The sequence below is a fragment of the Pseudoliparis swirei genome, chromosome 2, assembly GCF_029220125.1.
Source record: "Pseudoliparis swirei isolate HS2019 ecotype Mariana Trench chromosome 2, NWPU_hadal_v1, whole genome shotgun sequence".
Lineage (NCBI taxonomy): Eukaryota > Metazoa > Chordata > Actinopteri > Perciformes > Liparidae > Pseudoliparis > Pseudoliparis swirei.
The window spans coordinates 9915038-9937024 of NC_079389.1; the positions used below are offsets into that span (position 1 = coordinate 9915038).

Genomic DNA, 21987 nt, shown 5'->3' on the forward strand with positions numbered 1-21987 from the left:
CAGGGGGCCCCTGGGCCTGAGCCTCCTCACGTGACGTCGCTGTTATTAACATTGTATTGATATGAATATGATGATATGACACGATGCGCCGTAGCCGGTATATGCTAGGCTTAAGTCATTCATGTCATGGTCATATAATTCGCGTTATGTTGTCTGCTCAGCTCCGGTATCGTTGTTCCATACGGACTGTTTTGTTAGCGGGGGGGGGGGGGGGGGGGCCTTGACACGTCCAGGCCCAGGGGCCCGTGGTTTCTTAATCCGTCCATGACTGCGCGGATGTGTCGGCGTGTACGTGCTGATCTGGTCAGTTTGGTAGGATTTGGGTATAAATAAATTATTTCATTTAAAATATGGATTTTTATTTAAAGATATTCATGTAATTTGCATGCAAAATAGGTCTACCCGAGACAGCGGACAAAAAATTCAACCCGCGGCAACACTTCAAAAGTAGCCCAATTCTGCGGGAAAACCGCGGACCTGGCAACACTGCCATCGGGTATCAATTATTGTGAAACAATGGAATCAGAAAACAATGTTATATTTCTGCACCAAATAAAAACAAGAAAGAGACAACTCAGAAAGTATGGATTTGTACAAATGAACACTTTATCTTGGGTAAAGGTGTCATAACAGTGTATTTAATTACTTGCGAGAAACCAGGCTGATAAATAAGAATTTAAAAAAAGTCAAACATCTATGCTACTGGTCAATTGCCATCTACTTTTTAATGAAAGGAAGGAAATGAAGAATTGTTTATTTCTAAAATAATAAAACAGCATTTATAATAACATGACAGGAGAGTTTTTTTTACAATAAAAGCATATATTCATACATATATACATCCGATCATAGGCGTCAGTGTGATTCTTATACAATAAGCAGTTCATTTTCAGCATGTAAGCAGACATAATTCATAAAAAACCTTTTCAGAGCTATCCCTTCATGTAATAATATAATAATAATCATTTATTTTATATCGCGCTTCTCAAGTCACCTGAAGTCGCTTTACAGAGTCCAGAGTCCAGTAGTCATACACACACACAGTCATACCGGTGGTGGTAAGCTACATCAGTAGCCACAGCTGCCCTGTGTGGCTCACATTAAGTTCTTCCTCCAGCACCAGCACCAGCACCAGCACCACGCCCTCCCCTGCCCCCTCTCCTCTGTCGACCTCTGACTTGTTTATTGTCCTGACGTGGTAATCTTTTCTGTCGCTCCACTTTGATCCACCCTCCATCGCTGGTTTTGGGCCCCTGTCTTTCCTCACTCGGGTTTTCTGTCACAGACAATATACCTGGTATGGAGGGGCCTTTCTGTGGTGCGACGCTGTAACTGTTGGACCGTGGCCTCCCTGGCTGCCGTGAGGTTTTGATGGTTTTATTATGAACATAGTTACCTCTAGCATTGGCCCATTCATACCCTTGACCCTGATCCCCTTGCACAGCCAATGTGTTGCCAAAGTAGAGGTTCCTGCGGTGGTCATGCACTGCTCCAGCACTGAGTGGGCGCTCTCGTTCCCTCTCTGAGGCGCTCTCTGACGTGGTGCTGGAAGGGCTGCTGCCCTTTGACCCCAGATGGAGAGAGGAGAGTTTGGCCGACAGGCTGGTAGTGGGCGAGGAGCTGCGAGAGTCAATCCATCTAGATGCATGGGCGCGGTTTGGAGAGCGACGCACAGCTGCAGCATAAGAAAACCCCTGGCTTTCATGTGCAGACAGGAACTGTGGCAGAGTGCGGGCAGTCACAGCAGCACTCGTCTGCAGGGACTTCTCGGTGTTTAACTGCCTCTTCCTTACATTGTACATCCATGTGGTATCCATATCTAAAAGGGAACACATGCATTGATTACATTAGGGGGACAGTCTGTGTTTAACACTGTTGTATATATATATATATATTTGTGATATCTTCAAATTAGGAAATTCCAAAATCTGTATTCGTCCAGCAGTGAAAACTGTAGCTTTTAATACATAAAACAATTACCAGAGTAAGACTTGTCTATGGGGCTCAAGTTGATGTTAGCTGGTGTTGCTTCGATGACCAGCTCCACAGTCTTGATCTCGTCTTGTCTCCCAATGTGACTCCACGTCACTTGACAGCTGTGTCTGGTAGACTTTGGTGACTTGACATCATTCTGAATAGATAGCAGGATAAAGTATATCATGTCGAATGATATTTAGTGTCAAAATATGTATCCTTAATGGTTTGGGTTCTGTGATTGCATTTGATGCATTTTCAAATTCATATTTCAAATGGCTGACATAGTGTATTTGCTTTATTTGGTGAGGTGCATCTCACCTCATAATTGACTGTGTAGTCGACTTTATGGTTCTGCTGTATTCCAACGATCCATTTGTCCATCACAAAAGGTGGCTGCATTGCAATGATTTCAGTTATTGAAAAAATCTGACTGTCTATCTGACAATACAACAATCCTCGAGGTATAATGCAGATGAAATAAATAAATGCATGTATTAAGTCAGAAACAACGAAAGCATTTAGCTTTCATTAATACACGAGTGGTCATATCATTTGTAACTTGTTCAGCAAACGTGTTTCTGACGACACCTTCGTCATCCGCAGGATTTCCACATCTTGTCGGTTGACATTAAAGATGACATCTTTGATGTAGGTTAACGCGATGTCATCTCCATCCAGTTCCATGTACATCTTCCATTTGCAGTCCTTGAAAGAAAAATATATGGGTTCAATATTTTTGTGTGTGACATATCTAGTCTTGTATCTAGTGACTGTACTAGTACAATACAATCTGATAACAAATAATAATGGTGAGCTAAAGTGCGTCTGGTCCGGTGCACTCAGAAACAACACCTGATTGTATGGAAAAGTTTCTAATTGCAGTATTCTCTATGGATAACTTGGTAAACTCTTGTATACAAACCAACAGTACAACCTAGAGGTAGTTTGATGGTAGTGGGCAAAGAGCCACTTATTGTGGAGGAAGGACAGACATTTATATTATATATATCCACAAATTATGTAATGTATGATTTTTAAACACCTTATTTAGAGAATGATCTTAGTCAAAATTAGTACTAATGCCTGAATAGTGTAGTGAAAATTTCTTAAAATTCTATAAGAGACAGTAGCAAATATTTGTATGTAGACATTGTAAATTCCCTGTCAAACACTATATGTTATTATTCTTGACGGGATCCAGGATTAATTCCTTGGAGCAGGAATTAGGTCGATTTTAAGTGATAAGGGTGACGGTTTTTGCTGCATGCGACACACATCAAATCCTCACTAGGAGGCTCGAATCTGAAGAAATCCCCAGACCTCTTCTCCTGCATTCTGAATGCTGACGAAGCAGTAATGATTCTGCCAATCCCCTAAAGCCGGCCACGAAGCCACAGGTCACCGCTTAACCACACAGGGTTCATGGCACAGGCCAATCCATTGTGCAGTGATCACAGAGAAAGACATCAGAGGAGTGGCGCTAACACACTCGTCTGAGGAGCCTTCGCCCTCTCCTGCATCGTCCCCAGGGGCTGGGAACGGCTCAAAGGGGAAGCTTCAGCAAGGCTCTGGCTCAGAAACACACCCGTGGCCCCGTGCTGGCCTGTTGTCGGCACTGGACGGTCGCACCGGGGCTTCCAGGTCCATACGAGTTTAATCACGACAGCAGAAACAATGTCTGGTAATGATGCCTAGGACCCGAGTGCGTCTAATGACAACTCATACATAATTCAGCACCTTTCACTTGGCTGCACGGTGATATCCTCATTAGTAGGGGACCCTCAGTGGCTGTCAGATGGTGGCCGCACAATCGCAGGCCCTCATTTTGTCTTTGAGAAGTGCAGCTGCTTCCATGACATCGCCAGCAAAGAGGGCGAAGAAGAAAAAAAATGCAGTGCGAGTTTGTTTTATTTCGTGCAAAAATCCTTCCAGTTTGTAAAAACAAGGCTGACACGGAACCTGACACCAGGCAGGGGAAAATAATTAGCTCTCATTTTCTCAGCCTCCTGTTTCCTTCTCCCCGCTGTGTTTTCTACCCACTAAACCACCACATGTCAGAAGAAATGGGAGGCAATTAGCAGGCTCGTTTCAGCCCTGCCGAACACACTGAAAGAGGACTATTTATGATGGGACAATGAACAGCTGAAAGATTAAATAACGTTTGCCTTTTAAAAAGAAAATGACTTCTGGTAAATGGGCTATTTTTGATTAAATTCAAACAGCAAGTGAAGAGCCATCCTTTCTCCACAGTTTGAGACCCTAACAAAGGGTTGTGAGCTAGTCGAGGTGGATGTGGTACACGGCTGAGAATGAAATGTTTATTCATCTGGTTTTATGCATGTCTAGTGATGCTTTCAATGGTCAGGAGAACAGCCATCATCATGAATCCTCAGAACAAACAGCTTCAGTACAAGGAGGCTGAAGACATTATTCTGTACATCTATTTACAAAGGAACAATATCACAAAACCTATTAATGATGTTGAAATGAATAGTCAAAGTTGTTACAACATTTATTTGTGGTTGTTCTACTTCTTTTTTTTTAGACGCCCAGTGAACGATAAACTACATCTAATGCTCACAGCTGCAGAATAAGTCAGTGTGTGTGTGTGTGCTTCACTATAAACTTACAGATTTACCAGTTCCTGGTTTCCAGTGGTACCCAAACACCAGCTCCAGATTTACAGTTTTACTCATCTCAACCTCCTTTCCCAGCTCATCCTGGGAAAAAATGCATTAAATATGCACAAAGCCATCCACAAAAAAAGAACGCTTCCTAAAGAAAAATAAGAGACGTTTATACCTTCAGCAGAGGTGGGAAGTGGACCAGACTGAGGTAATCATTTGTTAGCTTTTCAATTTCACCCTGCCAAAGAGAAAATGTGAGATTCACTTTAATTCCAATATAAATGATCTTAAATCTTATCTTGTAAATTAAGAATGGATTAAAAGAAATAAGACCGATGTGGTTAATGGTGAACTGTGCCTTGCCTTAAGGTGCATGACGTGACCTTTGGACTTGACCCCCATGTCCCTCATGTCGTTTTCTGTGAGCAACAGCAACCTCTTTCCAGTGATGTGGTTTTCTTTAAACAGGTCAGCGTACAACTGCATGCCATGTGTACCCTCCTCTGAGATAGAAAAGAACACGCCCAGATTTTAAACAACAGATTACCAATAAAGAGTCTAAAGATACCAACGTTTGACTAAAGATAAAGTACAAACCTGCGCCAAATATTTGCTGCATCCAGAAATGCTGAAACAATAAAATGGTAATACAATATTTTAAATAGCAATGGTGTGTGTAAATGTAAAATAATATGTATGTTATGAGGTAAATACTGACCACATGCTCTTCTGTCCATGTATAGATGTCAAAGTGGGGCAGCAACTACATCAAAACAAAAGACAAACAGAAGTAACAGCAATAGAATATGGATGGATACAGACAGTAAAACATGTGTATTCATGACCAGACTTAAACAATGTTATTAAAATGGAAAATAGACATGTTTTCCATATCTGTGATGCCATTACTTTTCCGGTTATTGTGATGTGGGATGAAGACGACTTGCCTCTAATGGTCTATATCAAACCGAAATGTCCATCTGACTGATCTAACGTGATCTGTTTGAATGATAAATCATTTATTGCTCATTAAATGTAATCAGGCAGAAACCTGCCAGCCAAAATAAAGATTTCCTCATTGTGATCATGAGATGGTGTGTAATGACAGAAATAATGCAATGGGAAATTGGAGGAAAGATGACTAAATTAATGAGTAATCCCCCATTCACTGTCTTCTTCCCACGACATCTGATAACAGCTCAGATTACGAGCTGAATGCCGGTCTCCATTGACAGTCGCTGCCATACATTTCAGTGCAGCCCGCCGCCTCATAAAGCCACTCAGCACTGCAGCGTTTTCCGCCTCCTCCAGTGCCGTGGTTCGGAAGTAAACAGATTGAGAAACACTCTGCGCTGCCAAAGTCTCATTGGAGTGACTTAACGTCACTCTTCAAGCAGCGCATTGTGTTTCACAAATGTGCTGCTGCCGTGATTCTTTTTCTAAGCATCTCAAAATAAAAAATGAGGAGCATAGTTTTTGTCTTTATGTGTGTGTGTGTGGAATCTGCTGGCAGGGAGGGGGGAGAGATTTGAGTTTAGTTCACACAATTCTGCCCCCATGTGGACTAAGTGAATGATGAGTAACCAGACCATGAACACTGGGAGTTACAAACTGGCATGAAGTTAATATCACAAGAATCAGCTGAACATGAATGCCCAGTGGAGCAATATATTTTACAATCTTATTAAAAATCAGTCACACTCTGTTCTGTCTTCTATCATAAAGGGTTTGGTAATAATAGCAGTAATACAGCATAATTCTCATGGAACAGATCAGCAGAGAGTTGGAAGAAACTGATTTATTTTGAAAAGATGCAGAAAAATAAGTCACATCAAGAAGCTGCTGCGATATAATTTTAGTGGAAGTTCGAGGAGATTACCAACAAGTGTGGAGATTGAATGTTTCTAAAGTGTCTGCATTTCACACAGGGAAATGTACATGTTGGTAAGAGTCTGTGATAATTGTTATGTCTAGTCGTGTGTGTGTGTGTGTGTGTGTGTGTGTGTGTGTGTGTGTGTCGGGCCTGAAGGCACAAGAGGATGTTTGAATATTAGATCATGGCAGGATGCTAACAAGCAACAACACAGCAATGCAGAGGATTACATCCTCATGAGACTGACTGATGATAACAAGTGAATGGGACAATTTAATGTGCTCTGCTCGAGGAAGCATGTCCTTCCCCCAGATGAAGCCTAATACCTACTTGAACACTAATGCTAATACGGTTTCCTCTACTGTAAAGTGCAGGTATTGAGGAAAATATTCAGTTTGACCGTATGCTGTATGTAAAATGTTTCTACAGATGGAAATTATTCTATTATACTTTTCGGCCTTTGAGCGCTGTTATTTATAGTTATTTATTTCTTAATTTTTGTCGATTTTGTAAGGCCGAAACAAGAAGCCTTTCTTGAAAAGTAAAATGTGAAATGAGTGCTGAAGTTGACACATACAGCCACATCCTTCTCCTGCTGTTTTGAACCTGGGTCAGTCGGAGAAAAAAACATGTACTTTCTCATCGTGGTAAGAGACTGCATCTCAACAACTGCACTCCAACACATCCAGAACAAATTGGCCAATCTTAATGTCAGCAAAATGTCACTTCATCATAAAAGCCTGGCCCGCTCTCAGCAACTGGCTCATGTGGCTCTTTCTTCACAGCATGGCACTATACATCCAGTGCATTAGACATACGCTAAATTACATCCATAATATACATAGGAAGGAGGGCTCCAAATCTATTCTGCAATATCTTTCTGTGTGTCATTGAGCAATTTCTGAATACGACTTGAACAAAGCAGAAGGAATATAAAGCCAATATATATACGTTTGCTGGTGTTTCTCGTGATTATTGAAATGAATCACGACTTCATTCGTAAATCACTATGAAATATTGCTTCCACAAAACCAATAACACATCAAGTGAGATCACAGTATTTGCTAAATGCAGCCGTGGCAACGCAGAGCGTCGGAGATCTTTATTCACTGTCCTCAGACCAAGTGAAGCGTCCCATTCCCGGAGTCATGTTGATTTTGTGTCCTTCTCTGACACAGCTCGACACGGAGGAGTCCTGCCTGGCCTGCATGTGGACTTGCATTCCCGAGTGCAGGGTAGGCCGGCCAAAGTCCAAGGAAAACATGTCCTCAAAGCCCTTCATCATGGACTGCAGATTCACCTCCTCGCTACCGGAGGTTGTGATCTGACACGACATCTGTGAACTGTTTGATTCCTCCGTCTTAGACCGGTAGAAGGACTGAGCGCTTATCTTTTTAGCCACAGGAAAGAGGAGCTGAGAGGCAGACACGGGTAGAGGAAGGAGGGACACGGGGGTGGAAGAAAAGAAGAGAGCATAGAAAAGAAAAGGAAGTAAGTGATCAGCTTCAAAACACAACACAAGTGTAAATAAGAAAAGTGGACAATCGTAACCCCGACCCAAGAAGAAAACTAGATGGTAAAAGAAAGTTAGCAGAACAAAAGAAAAAGGCGCGGATAGGAAAAGACCGAAAAACACAGGAAGAGATGTCAGGGTACTTGATCCGAAAGTGTTTTGAGTTATCAGTCCAGGGCACTACTGTGGCATTCTGTCACACACGGTGTTCAGGAAGCATCCGCAGAAGCACAAAAACGCCACACCATCGATTGTGTCTTTTGCATGCAAGTACTACAATGCAAGGAAACAAACAGCAAAACAGCAAAACAGCACCGCCGCGCTCTGCAGCCCTGCAACGCTCACAATTCAAGAGGAATTATGGTAAGAAATGCAGCATTCACTCTGTGCATCATGAAGTACTGCCAATAATACACACTTCCCATGACGTAACTCATTCCACACTTTGTTATCCCCCCCCTCTGAGTGATTCTGCTCCTCTCTCAATGTGAGTGAGGAAGCTAGCCCGTGAACAGCAGTGTCAACGTGAAGTGCTGCTGCTGTGACCACTTGACAGCCGGTGGCGGCCGTCCTGCGGGTGCCGGTGGACCACGGTGGAGAGGACTTAATGGGGAACTCACCGGGCTGTTGGACTGTTCGATGAGTTTGTGCTCCCACATCTTTAGACGACGCTCTCGCTCCTTCAGCTCCTGCTCTTTGGTACTCAGGTCTCTCTCCAGCTTCTTAAGTCTCTCAAGCGTAGCTTCAATCTCACACCTGCAGTATTCAGTAACAGGACAATGTCAACAAGTCACCAAATATCTCCACAAAAACAATAATGGTGTTAAAGGCGGTCATGATTTCATATGTTTCTTTTTGTCAGGACTAAATAGTGACTTTGTCATAGACTATTTTTAGCTGTGGATTAATAAACAAGTGAGTCTTTAGAGACACTTTTTTCAGCAAGGTGTGTTACATGTGGGATTGGCTCATTGGTAAACTACAGTGTTTATTATTCATTGAAATGAAGGAATGTGTAATCCAGTGCCATGCTGTGGCCCATTGAATAGTCTCCACCCTGAACAATTCAGGTTTCCCTTCTTATTTATACTTAATTAGCCTTGAAGTTAATTGACATATTATATTTGTAAGGCTCAATGTTTTGATTGCTGCATTATTTTATTAAATATAAGAAGAAGAAAATAAGAAAATATAAAATATCACCAGCTTTATCCTTTACACAGCCCATTATGAAGAATAGTGAATGAACACCAGTTACAATGGACACCAGTTAGAGTACCATGGCACTAGTCAGTGGCACATACTAAAACAGAATAAAGTAAACCTGTAAAAAAAAACAGTGATGCCCTGCAGTCAGAAGGGGATTAGTCTGTGTCTCAAGCTTCGGATGCTCGAGACGGGACAATGTCTCAGGTGGGGGAAGTTTGTTTTGCCCAGCAGGTGAGGCTGCACAGTGTGTCGTGGAAATCCATGCTGAGCTTCAGCCCAACAAAAACGTGGTTCTCACACTCGCTCTCTGTTCATAAACACATGGAGCAGGAAAGCCCATCCTCACTCCTCCCAGTCCTCCGGTTCCTCCACCCCGACGCTTCCCACTTCAAACAGTTTCCGCTCTTGCTCAACTTCCCAAATGATTTGTTCTCTTGCCTAACGCTTTCCTGACTAACTGTTTGGCTTTTCACATCGTCCTGTACGCTGTTCTTAGATATTCAACTCGTGGGACATTTAGTAGTTCTTCAGGCAAATAATTAGATCACAAAATTCAAGTTCTAATTTGAGATGTCATAAAACAGCAATTGTTGAATTAAATCAGCTGCTTTAGATCATTAAACTCTCTGTGTTTGACATTTGATGTTTGTATAATATAATATAATACCAGGTAGTGAAGTGGCTCTGACATGAAACAATGAGTGGCAGGTTGAAGTAGGGACTCTCCCCTTTAATCGGAAGGTGTTTAATTGGCTATAGGAGCAGCTAAAGCATCGTTACATGCTGAACTTGGATGGTGGACATTGTAGCTGCTGAACACCAGCATGTTTTATTATCATGAACATATTAGCATGCTGATATTATTTCGCTCAAAGCACCGCTGTGTGCGTACGAGCAGCCTCCCAGTGCTGCCATCAGGCAGTAGACTCTTAGTTATACCGTACATAAAATAAATATGGTCAACATAACATCTCGCTGCCTTATTTGGTAAGGCTCATCTTATCAAACATCTTGAGCTACAATATGCTTCTTTCTGTGTCACACATTCTCATGTTTCTGTTTTTTCCGCAGCCCGTTTCACTCCAACCTGCTGCACCTGCAGATGGCTGCCTGGACATGATGCCACCAGCACAACTTCTGAGGAAAAACCTCCGAGCACAGACAAGCCCCGCAGAGAGGCAGACAGAGAATAAAGTAACAGCTGAGACTCAGGCTGTGCTGAACATCACCAAACCTCCAGCTGCTCATACAACCCAATTAAACACTTCTACTTGAAAAAGATGGTGATTATTTTTAGGGCCTTATGGGTAAAGAGAGGAAGTATATCCAGATGGATGATTCTGTGGAGGTTTTCATGCCTTTATGTAGCTATCAGTGTAATTATTAAAGATCTATATGCACGCTCTCAAGTCCTTTTTTGTATTTCACGGCCCCCATCGGCTACATTTCCACATCACTCTTTGAAAACAGTTGCACATTTCCTTAGGCTGAGGCAGTATATTTGTGAAAAAGACAGTTATAAATACATTTACTGGGCCTGGAGAATGGCTGATCACATTACCTCCATTCAGCCTTGTTGTGAAGGAAAGAGTTGCACTGTTGAGGAAGTTGGCTGTCATTAGACATGGACTCCAAAGTAGAGAGGATCTGCTTGAACATTGGCCTTTCCTGAATCAACATACAACATTTAGATTCAAATGAGAGCATACACATGTTGTCCATTTGCATGCTATTGTAGCTTAGCGGATCATTCACTTTAGGTTCTGCTATCCAGCAGTTCCTCATGAGTTCAGCGAAGCTGTCCGGACAGCCACTCGGGATGGTTAACCTCTGAAACACACACAGTCAGATGGAGGAGGAGCTGAAGGGCTGCTTATGTGAAACGGTACATACACATAATCGCACACCAGAGTACCTCATTTTTCTCCACCACGAGCCAGGCCACTTGTAAACCTTCCAGGCCTTTGAAGGGTATCTCACGAGTGAGCATTTCCCAAAGCACCTGTCAGAGAAGTCAAGATCCAAGGTCAGTCAACAAACAAAGTTATAAAGCTGTCATATGTACGCATGTCTGTGTATGCTCTGTGAATATACACACATCTACTGTATGAATCTTCTGTTTTGCCCCACCGGGTTTCACAGAAAAAAGGTATAAATACATAACTTTTGCTTCAATAATAAATATTGTAAAGCAAATTAGTAGTTTTTTATCTATTCCTGTTGTGTATTTGTATGCAAATAAACATTTAAATACTTTTCTGTCTTGCTTGGAGACCAAATGCAACATACAAAATAGACAAACTAATTATTCTTAGATTTCTAACAACGATTGAAGACTGCCATGACTTCTGAAGTGCCAAAACAGCCCTCCCTCAATCTCCGTGCTTCTCAGGTGGCATTCAGCAGTGTCAGGTATTCAACCTGAGTTGACATCTTTAAAGAAGGAGATCATGAAAAGATGGAGAGACGCTTTTTTCAAACACCCAAGGGCTCTACTGTACCCCACATTTCTGCACTTGCCAGCTGCCTCTCATTACATGTATGCATATTGCTATAGAATTCAGCTCGTCAAAAGTGTGCCAGTGCGGGAAGACTGCATACTTACTGTAAATCTGCAATTATTTTTGCTTTACCTCTGACACAGAAAGCACTCATTGCAATCATAAACATTGACTGTTTAGCTCATAAAATCATGCCTCGTGTATATCTAAGGAAAAATATTTTTTGAGATTGTGTATCTGAGTTTTACTTTTGCATTCTAGGAACATTTTGAAACTACTTCCAAAAGTCGTTCGGCAGCAAATGCACAAGACTTTCAGGAAGAAGAAAGTCAAGTATGATTTCTAAGAGGCTTTACTTCTTCTGAAAAGGTCAAAATAACTTCTATGCTCCACTTAAGCACAGAAATAACTGCAGAAATAAAATCACATGTGGGACTGTTTTTTGTTGTTTTAAAGCTTTGAGTTACTTTAGTGCAATTTCTTCTAAATATATTGAACATCTCTGATTCGTTTTTACATAGGTTTATTTATTTAAGCATTATTGTCCAATATTTCATTTAAGATTTCCTTTAATTTTGGATCAGGCTGTGAGTCTCACTGTTCTATGATTCACTGGGATTCTAATTCTGCTTCTAATTCTGATTCTCAGATCATCTCTCTATTGCACATTATTAACTCTGCTTCCTTCCCGGAGTCCTTGTGACTTCACGTCTCATAGGGTCCATTGGACCTGGCTGGGTCTGATGCCATGGCCCTGCTGATGCTCCGCCCACTCCTCCTCTCTACCTCCATCTGCCTGATGGATCGTGGAGGTCTGGGTCGTGGTCCATGCCTACTACCAACTATTCATACACTCTGTTATACTCATTGAATGTGTTGTAACTCTATAATGATTCCTTCTGGTCACATGACATCTGTTGTTCTGTCCATCTTGGAGCGGGATCCTCCTCTGTTGCTCTCCTGAAGGTGTCTTCCCTTTTTTCTCTGTGAAAGGTTTTTTTCTATTTCTTGGGCGTTTTTCTTGATCCGATGTGAGGTCCTGGGACAGGGATGTCTATGTGTACAGATTGTAAAGCCCTTTGAGCCAAATTTGTAATTTGTGATGTTGGGCTATATAAAATGAACTCAATTGAATTGAATTATAATTCTGCTTCTGCTTCTCCTTCTTATTCTTATTCTTGTCAATCATTTGTTGTTTGATCTTTGATGTGCCATAATGAATACATTTAATTGGATTTGATGATACCATACGTAGGAGAACTGACCTCAAATTATGGTTTAAAAAAGTGAAGTCCTGAGTCAAAAGACTAAAGGTGCCAGAATACTCATCAAAACCGCTCGACAGATGGTCGGATAGTAGATTATGAAAAGACTCAGCAGACCTCTGCTGCTCTAATTTAGTAGCTGAAACCAAGGGAGAACCATTTGGGGACAGAAGATGGGCAACTGTGTAAACCATTTAGTATGTCCTCAATACAAAGTATGTAAAATGCTGTATGCCAAAAATACCAGGATATTGCACTTTATCTGGTTGCATACTGCAACATGCTTTTCTGACCCACAAGTCTCCGTGCAGCAGATATATGAGTAAAAGGTCAAAGTTTAAGGTGCAATGTAATGAGGAAGTGGTATGTCGTAATTGAATGCTTACATAATGTGAGTCACTCACCACACCGTAGGAGTACGTGTCACACGTCTCAGACACAGGCAGGCTCTGGATCACCTCCGGAGCCATCCAGGGAAACGTGCCCACCAAGGACATGTGTGTTGTGTGGGTCAGGAACTTGGATGCCCCAAAATCACAGATCTGAAGTGACAGAAACACAACTAAGATTATCAGTGTCTGCAATAACCTGCTGTTGTTACTAAATGCTACAAAGTGGGTATCTACTGAACTATAATCACACCATCACATCACACACAGGCTATTTTCATCACTGCATTGTGGCCCACTACGCTTTTGTCTCATGATCAGTCAGATATAAAATAGGTTTCTTCCCTTTTTTTCCCCTGAAGGGTTATTTGGGAGTTTTTCCTGATCCGATGTGAGGTTTTGGGACAGGGATGTCTATGTGTACAGATTGTAAAGCACTCCGAGACAAATTTGTAATTTGTGAAATTGGGCTATACAAATAAACTGAATTGAATTGAATATAAAAGAGGATTCAACATTTTTTGTAGTTACTGAATAGTTTTCCATTATATACTACCTCTCTTTCAGGAGATGTAATCTCCTTTCTACAGTAAAGCTCACCAGTTATGCTGGTTCTTGTAAATGCTAAGTTAGTCACTGCCCTCTTGTGTCCACATACTGTAGGTAAATAACATTCCGGTATTTCATGCCGATATTCCTTTTAAATCTTGAGATAAAAGTTGAAAGATGCAGTGAACCAGACAGTATCACCTCATCAGAGCATTCTTATTGTGCAGCATATTGAGTATGAGTCATTATGAAAACCCACCTTGAGAACCTTGTCTGCTGACACAACAACTGCAAGAGAGAGAGAAAGTAAATACAACGATGTATTCACTTGAAAGAAAATGTAGCATTTGTTTATGTGTACACATTAATATGGCTTTGGACACAGAGGTATTCTGGAAATCAAATCATTTACCATTCCTGGACTTCAGGTCTCTGTGGATCACCTTAACAGGGGCCTCTGAATGTAAATAGTGGATTCCTGAAACGGAAATAAAGAGAGGCCGGTCACTGGAAGCATGATATACTCTGGTGGCTGTGATCAATCGCAGGAGAACATCATGCTGGTTTTATCCTGTTTTAAATACTGTACGTGTAGAGCAGCATGAGGGAGACCGACGATGCCTTGAGGATAAATGTATACTATTAGGAATTGACTAAGGAGGCAAATCAAGACTCCTTGACTTATATCTTCTATTTATATGATTATTTAAAAGTACACCCACTGTGCCAGCACACACTTAAACACACACACATTGGTTATCAATGTGAACATTAATCATGAGGATGGATGACATAAAAAAAGTGTTTTCTCTTGACTCTATCCTGCTGATAATCTTCTTTTCAGACTTCATTTAGGTATTAACGAGATACATCAGCATTGTGCTGCTTTTTAATGATGTGATAAACTGACTTTAAAAAGAAAAACAACTTTTTAGAATTTATTTTCTCTCTTTTTTCTTAGTTTTACTCTAAGCTCTTATGTTGTTAGCATTTGGCTTCCTGTAAATTGTATTCTCTTTGTGTTTTGAACATCTTCTGTCTTTATTGTAAAGCACCTAGGAACAGTGTTTTGAAAGGTGCTATATAAAGTTAATTATTATCAATATTGTTATTACTTGTGTCTAGTTATGATATTACCTGCCAAACCGTTCTCTAGGTGTTGTAGTTTAAAACTCTCTGAAACTCCTAAAATCAATCCAGGTGTTCCTCAGGGTTTAATCTCGAGATTAATAATCTGCAACTCAGTTTTGAATGTATCCAAAAATCATAGTCTAAATCTTGTATAAAGTGTATACAACTTTACATTTTTCTTCAAAAGCAATTCAAACCGAAAATTCGTAAATCATAAACTGCTAGCAATTAATTTAATAAATGACAACAAACCGATTAATCGCTGAATTGATTAATCAATTCATTGATTAATCAATTAATTGTTGCAGCTCTAACATTTTGCATCAACCTTTAGTCGTGTTTAGTTGTCGCATCATCAGCCATGTGTGAAACCTATTGTTATTTTGTAAAACCCTGTAAACGGACAAGTGCTGGCCCTCAACAACTTGTCCCTGCAAAAATAAAGGTTTTCAATGAATTGATTAATCCAAACACATTTGTTATTGACTAATATAATCAAGGGGATCAAATAATTGTCACATTTACCTCTGGCGATCTCTGCAGCCCATGTCATGATCTGCCCCATGTCCATCTCCTCACTCTCAGCACTGGACAGGTAGTCGTACAGCGATCCCCCGCTCGCATACTCTGTGGAGAAATGTGATCCTTTTGAGTTTGTTTTATTGGAAGTGACTGACTTGATTTCTGGATGACGAAAATGTCTTAATGTCTTAACAAGCACCATCACACCGGATAAAACAGCAGGAACCCTTTGTTTGTGCATAATAACCCACTCCTGTTACAACACAGTGTAAACATACATAGGCGCCAGGGCAGGAGTCTAATTAAATATTATTTTTTATGAGTCTGAATTCTGCATTGCTTTTTTCCGCCTGACAGCAGATTTATGAATAAGCTCACCTGAGTTCACTCGAGTCGTGTGTGTACTTTACTGTCATAGGTTCATCCACACTACATGAATAATATGGCTAGCTGAGGCTGTTTTAAACAGCACTTTGATTTGACCAATAAACACCGTTTTGAGCCTATCTCACAGGTAAATGTACCTTTATCCCAAAACCACAACTGACCTCATGTATTTGGTCAATGAGGTCATTGAGTGACAGCTATTGTTCCACTTGTGCAGACAAACAGGTTGCAGATCAGCTGGAGAAACAGGACGCTGCCTGGCCTGATGCTGAATGTCAACAGACAGAGGAGCTTTATCACGGAGCGGATGAATGTGGACATGACATGGTCAGGATGGCAATATACACGGTCCCTGTATCTGCTGTTTATTAGATTATGCTTTGACAAATAGAGACACCAATAAACTACTTGACAACCAAACCTCTGCAAAATACCAGAGAGACTGTTGAGGTGTCAGCAGTCTTTGGTTTCTGTTAATGTTCTTTTTCTACAGTTCTCCCACACACGCATATTACATAGAAAGCATTGTTTGCATAACATTGAACTCAAGTGCAAACACTGAGTGAAAGATTTCACATGAGAGACTTCTGATCACAATAATCTCAATCTGCTCCTGCTTTGTGAACGTCAGATGGGAAACTGTATCGAGGCAGCAGTTACCAACATTGTTACGGTTTCATATTGTGCGAGGTTTCAGAATTCCTTTGTAGCGTTGTTGCTGGTAGCAGATTACATATCTTCATTAATATCAAGATATGTAAAGATTATAACTAACTCAATTATTACTTATAAATCTATGCATTAGTACAAAAGAATGAGGGCACTCAAATTTGGACGTCACCCAATTTTGGAAAAACTTGAAAATGTGATATTAACCAATTTAATCTTAATCTCAGTGTTGCAACGAAGTTCTTCTCAAGGTGTACAGGGACCTATTGTTTCATATGCACACAAATAAAATGATCAAGTTCTTTAAAATAAATATTTATTCGACTGCATGAATTAACTACTCAACAGAAACAAATTAATAAACAATAAAATAAACAACATTAATGGAATAAATAAAAAAATATGATGAACAGTACAATGAATGCACGATTGTGTCACGAGTTCACCATCATATTAGTTGTTTTCATTCTGTTTGCTGATGTAATTAACTCTAATGTCATTTCAGACCCGGCCATTCACACCAGATCAGCATTCATTCCCTTCCCCAGGTTCTCACGCCGTCCCGACCTGAGAGTTTTGCCTGCCCCCTTTTGGATTTGTTGCCCTATGGGACTGACCACCCGGTTTTGACCCTGCCTAAAAAGACAAGTAAAGATCCTCTTCTTGCATTCCTGTTTCCGAGTTGTGCTTTTGGGTTCAAGTACCTGTAATCCTTACAGATTGACTACAAATAAGTTTTACATCGTATTTAGTTCTAAGAATGTATGCAACGTTAAGCAGCTGAGAGTTGGGGAACACCAGGGAAGATTGTAAATGCACCTTTATATATTCTTATTTTGAAACATTAAAGAAAATGTAAGATAAAGTTGTTGTCTGTGAATGGTATTGTTGAACCTCTGATGGACGGATTGGAGGTTGAGCTGCATGCAGTGGCTGCTGCATATTGTGGCATGATTTTAGTTTGTTGACTCACACTCTCCACCTGATTTCTCTAATATCTCCGGAACCCGGCCGTCTTCTCCGTTGAGGTTCGGCTCGGAACCGTTCTTCCTCGTCGTCATCTCTCTCAGCAAGATGCTGAGTCACATTAGATGTCACGGCTTTGCCAACGTGGACAGTTCAGAAACCCGAGAGAGACCGGTCTGGCGTGCAGGATTCAAAGATATCTATGGTATTCGTAGTCTTTCAGAAACAGGTGAAGGAAGATACTTCTTCATTTCAGGATCGAAGACGAGAGTCAAAGTCCAGAGGCGAAGAGAGAGGGGGAGCTGACGCCTCCTTGCTTTATCTTCTTGAGAAATGTGCCGTTTTATGACGGGAACCAGAAAACCAACTCAGCGATCTTGATTATTTTAATTCAACTTATTTTACCAAATGAATACTAGTTACTTACAGAGTCGTTTAAAATCGTCCTGATTTGAACTCTGCGCTAAAGCAGCTGCAAAATTATACAGAATAGTATGATATGAATTACATAATAAAACCTGATGTTGGGTCAGAGACACAAAGGCTGGTCTGTTGGTCTGAAAGAAGTTGAGATACAACTTGCAGGACGAGTAATTAAACATCCCGTCTGTATGGCAAGAAATTATAAGAATTGAAAAAAGACTTAGAGACTCAGCCTGAACGATTTGAGTGCTGAGTCTTATACGTCCAGACACATGGAACATTAAGTGTTCAACCATAAGTGCCCTATAGAATGTGAGAGGAGCTCCTGAAATAAGTTCATTAGTTCAGATTGTATCATAGACATTTCAGTTTTAGAAACTCTTGGTGGATGTCCGCTGCACCTTACATGTACTCTTATTGTGTCGACACCTTTTTGCCCATGAAAGCTTCTTGTGATTCTGAGAAGACATGGCTTAGAAAAAAATACAACTTAAATGACTTCACAAGTGAAAGTTTGTGCAGAGGCATTGTGGTTTGTTCTTCTCGGCCTATAACCTAAACACAAAAAGGGGCACCCGACTAACTACTATATCAATGTGTGCACTTCCTGAACCCGGTGGCATTCACTAATGTTTCTATAGAAACCTTGGCACCATTCAGCGGTGGGCAAACTGCAGCTGATGCAAACAGATTCAGCTGCTGCGCTTCCTATTATGATGTAGCCGGGCAGCTCTGCTGAACACTTATTATCATTGAGACCTACTGTCTGCTTTGTGACACGGTCGATATGAAGGCTTTAAAAAATCTCACCTGTGACGATTCCATAGTTGGGAGCCTCAACAATCGCGCCATAAAACTGGATGATGTTACGGTGGCTGAGGATGCTGAGGATTTCCGCCTAAACAATAAACATAGGAAAACATAGCTGGGACTTTTTGTTCACCATATTTACCGTCTTTACTGTGTGTGAGCATTTGGTAATCGTCACTAAACCTTCATACAAAGGAGGCTTGATGGGAATGTCATGGTACTGGACAAAATGAAATGCAGACCTGGTGATGGCGCTGGATAAGAAGTCTAAGAGTTGACATCAATTCATGAATGAGACATGAATATTTTTACCAAATTAGAAATCACAAAGCAATCTATTCAACAGTTGTTGTGTCATTTTACTAAAACACACAGAGGTCGACTTCTTGGTGGCGCTGTAGTAAAAGGCCGGGTGTCACCAACGACATTCACCCACCTGGGACCATGAATGTTTGTGAAAAATTACATGGAAATGTAGAAAGACGTCTGTGAAACTATTGCATGAATGAACAGAAGCTTGAAAAAAACCAAATGTATTTAATTGTAGCCAAATACTATAATTAAATGAACAATTGGTTCAACGTGAAAGGATTACATTATACTATTCACTGAACAATCATCTTTCCGACACTTGAGTGAAGTTGAATGGATATCTGTGATATTTTACAATTTTAAAAAAGAAACCATGAATCGCTTTCTCAACAACCTATCACGGGACAATTTCCCTGACAAGATTTCAAAGATAGTTCTTTTTTGTCTGTAAGACAATGAGCCTGAGCTTTCAAAGAGATCTCAGGAACAGTCGCTGCTGTAATTGGGCCAAATACATTCTTTCATTTGGCAATACTGTTTCTTTCCCTGCATATTTCTGAGAGAGGGGGTGTATAATGACCATGAGTGATGGGTACAGAAGTAACCACAGCCCTCGACATGCGGTAGCAATTAAAATGAGCATTATACTGACAATTAAAAAAAGTATATGAAAAGCCCAGGCAATTATGACTCCTACCTCGTTTTCAATCTTGAGCAGTTTCTTCACCGCCACCTCTTTATCCTGGGAGATCCACCTGGCTCGGTACACACTCCCGAAGCTGCCGCCGCCGCAGTTCTCGTAGAAGAGGACATCGTCGAACTTGATTTGCACGAAGGAGGCGCTCGGAGACGACATCTCATAGTGACACTCGGCACCAAGAGTGCTTCTGTGGAGGGGTCACAGAGAAGGAAGGAAGTGCGGTTCACTCAACAGAGTCCTGTACGGTAAAAACAGAAATAATTCCTGCTGCTTAAGACGCTTCAAAGAATAGCTTCACTCTGAAGTACGCAGATTAGATGGGATGCCAACATGACCTGGAAAGGGGCCCCTGTGGCTGATTCCGCATGGCGTGACGGTGCGATAGCCCTGGTTTTAGCTCCGTCATCAACTGGCCGTTCTTTTCTCTGCTGCACACACACTCCTCATCATCAGTACCAGTAAGCAATGAGCTCATGACTCTGCTTGTATAAGGACGATGGCATGCCCGCTATGCTGTGATCATGCAGCCAGATACCCGCACGATGCCAGCGCGAGTACAAGTAAGGCCACAAGGAGAGCGAGCGAGAAAATGGACTGTCCCTGACTGTTTCCAGACAAAAACATGGAGAAAAAGATCATCTTCTCACAGGCCGTACATCCAGTATAAGTGTCAGGGTTAGAAATGTGATGCTCCCAAAACTGGAGTCCACATGATTATCACATCCTTTTAACCGTAAAAGCATAAAAGCACCTTATCAAAGACACAATTCCATCATTACAGGAAATTGTATAGTTCTGTTATTGTTCATAGGTTTCCCATTTCAAGCTGAGCAATTATGGCTTCAAAAAGGCTGTTACCAGGGTATTCATCGGGATTGCTATCCATCCCAGCGGGAAATGCCTCCATTTTCACAAAGGGGGGGCCAATGTTCTCTGCTGATTTACTTGTATGCATGCTATACTTAGCCTCACAGCAATCTGTTCAGTGGGCCAGCCCACAGTATTGTCGTCCACTCAAGAAGCCGGGGTTACTGGGATATGGTAGCACTCCTGATCCCCTTCCTGCCTGTTCTCACTTAATAGCAAACACTGCAACAATAGCGGCCTGATAGCCATATGTCACACTGACACACTCTAATCGAAAATGAATGAACAATAGATTACACAAAGCTGGCGGATAGTAGGGTGACCTGTCAACTTTTAGATTTTACATCCAAAACAGTTTGAAGCGATGACTTCTAATCACAGACACATCCAAACAATGATATCACAACCCTAAACAGTTATCTTACAGTGCATGGTATCGATCATTGTGGTAGTTTGCATGACTACATGGCTCAATAAATGCATTATGTGCTGCACATATTTCTCTGAGTTCAAACTTGAAAAAGCCAAGGGCATATTTTACTGCATCAACATGGGAGTGGAACATAGCGTGCGTAGAGTATCAGTATTATTACTGTAAGTGTTTTAATTACGATGGTACGGAATCCCTTGACAAACACTGCTTTAGATCTCACATTCAATAATTACAAACTCAAAGTAAACCTGTAGACATATGATGTGTAGCCTCCTGTAGGTTATGAAACAGCCTCCCATAAGACTCCCATGGATACCAGTGCGCCACCATGTGAACGCTGTCTCTAACTGTGACGCTCCGACGGTAGGAACATACATACCGACATTAAGTGGGAACGTTTCGTCTCCCGCGTTGCTCGTCGTGCACGTTGCAAACGTTCAGTGAGAAAAGCGGTAAAGTTAAGAGTTCCGGGAAATCTCATGTGAGGTTTTCCTAATGTTTCCCCTCACCCCGCGGTGGTTTTACTGGTTGCACAACTTCTACCAGCAGCAGCAGCCAACAGCGACTGGACTGCCCTCGTTGACGCTCGTAATCCCGATGACAGCAGCGCCCCCTGCTGGACCACAGGGGGACAGACTGAGGCTTTTTCCACACCGTCCCGGGACCGTGGTGCTCCATGTGTGGTCCGCGGACCAGCCGAGGTCCCCATTAGAATGGTTCATGGGTCCCTTAAAATGTAAGATGTTCTAGTAACACTGGAACCGCACTATAGTTTGTAATCTTCTGTCCAATGTCACTGTGTCAATTTCATTTTGTTTGAATGTTCCTCTCACTATGGATTTGCATGCATTGTGTGCACAAACG

The 21987-nt window shown here is 41.4% G+C and overlaps 1 protein-coding gene across 2 annotated transcripts; it reads right to left on the reverse strand.

Moving 5' to 3' along the window:
* Positions 1–582: 582 nt before the first annotated feature.
* map3k20a (mitogen-activated protein kinase kinase kinase 20a) lies at positions 583–21675 on the reverse strand. Of its 2 annotated transcripts, XM_056427252.1 has the most exons (20): positions 21503–21664; positions 19821–20010; positions 18812–18899; positions 15560–15661; positions 14316–14381; positions 14163–14191; positions 13370–13507; positions 11115–11201; positions 10955–11029; positions 10761–10867; positions 8611–8746; positions 5323–5367; positions 5202–5232; positions 4968–5107; positions 4780–4842; positions 4608–4697; positions 2566–2682; positions 2296–2370; positions 1981–2131; positions 583–1819 (listed from the first exon to the last, which is right to left on the reverse strand). In XM_056427252.1, exons 2-20 carry the CDS (start codon positions 19977–19979, stop codon positions 1101–1103), a joined length of 2418 nt encoding a protein of 805 aa, XP_056283227.1. In that variant the 5' UTR covers positions 19980–20010; positions 21503–21664; the 3' UTR covers positions 583–1100. The 2 variants fall into 2 exon arrangements, with proteins under 2 accessions (XP_056283227.1, XP_056283237.1); XM_056427262.1 differs by lacking the exons at positions 583–1819; positions 1981–2131; positions 2296–2370; ... (4 more) ...; positions 5202–5232; positions 5323–5367 and adding an exon at positions 6383–7891 and having other exon boundaries at positions 21503–21675.
* Between the last annotated feature and the right edge of the window lie 312 nt (positions 21676–21987).

Bases quoted from the DNA above. Each gene is read 5' to 3' on its own strand.
- map3k20a (XM_056427252.1), bottom strand. From the start codon at position 19,979: ATGTCGTCTCCGAGCGCCTCCTTCGTGCAAATCAAGTTCGACGATGTC. The intron at 11,030-11,114 runs GTACTCTGGTGT...TGTGTGTTTCAG, and splicing joins TCGTGGTGGAGAAAAATGAG to AGGTTAACCATCCCGAGTGG. The intron at 2,683-4,607 runs GTAAGTTTATAG...TTTTCTTTCAAG, and splicing joins AACCAGGAACTGGTAAATCT to GACTGCAAATGGAAGATGTA.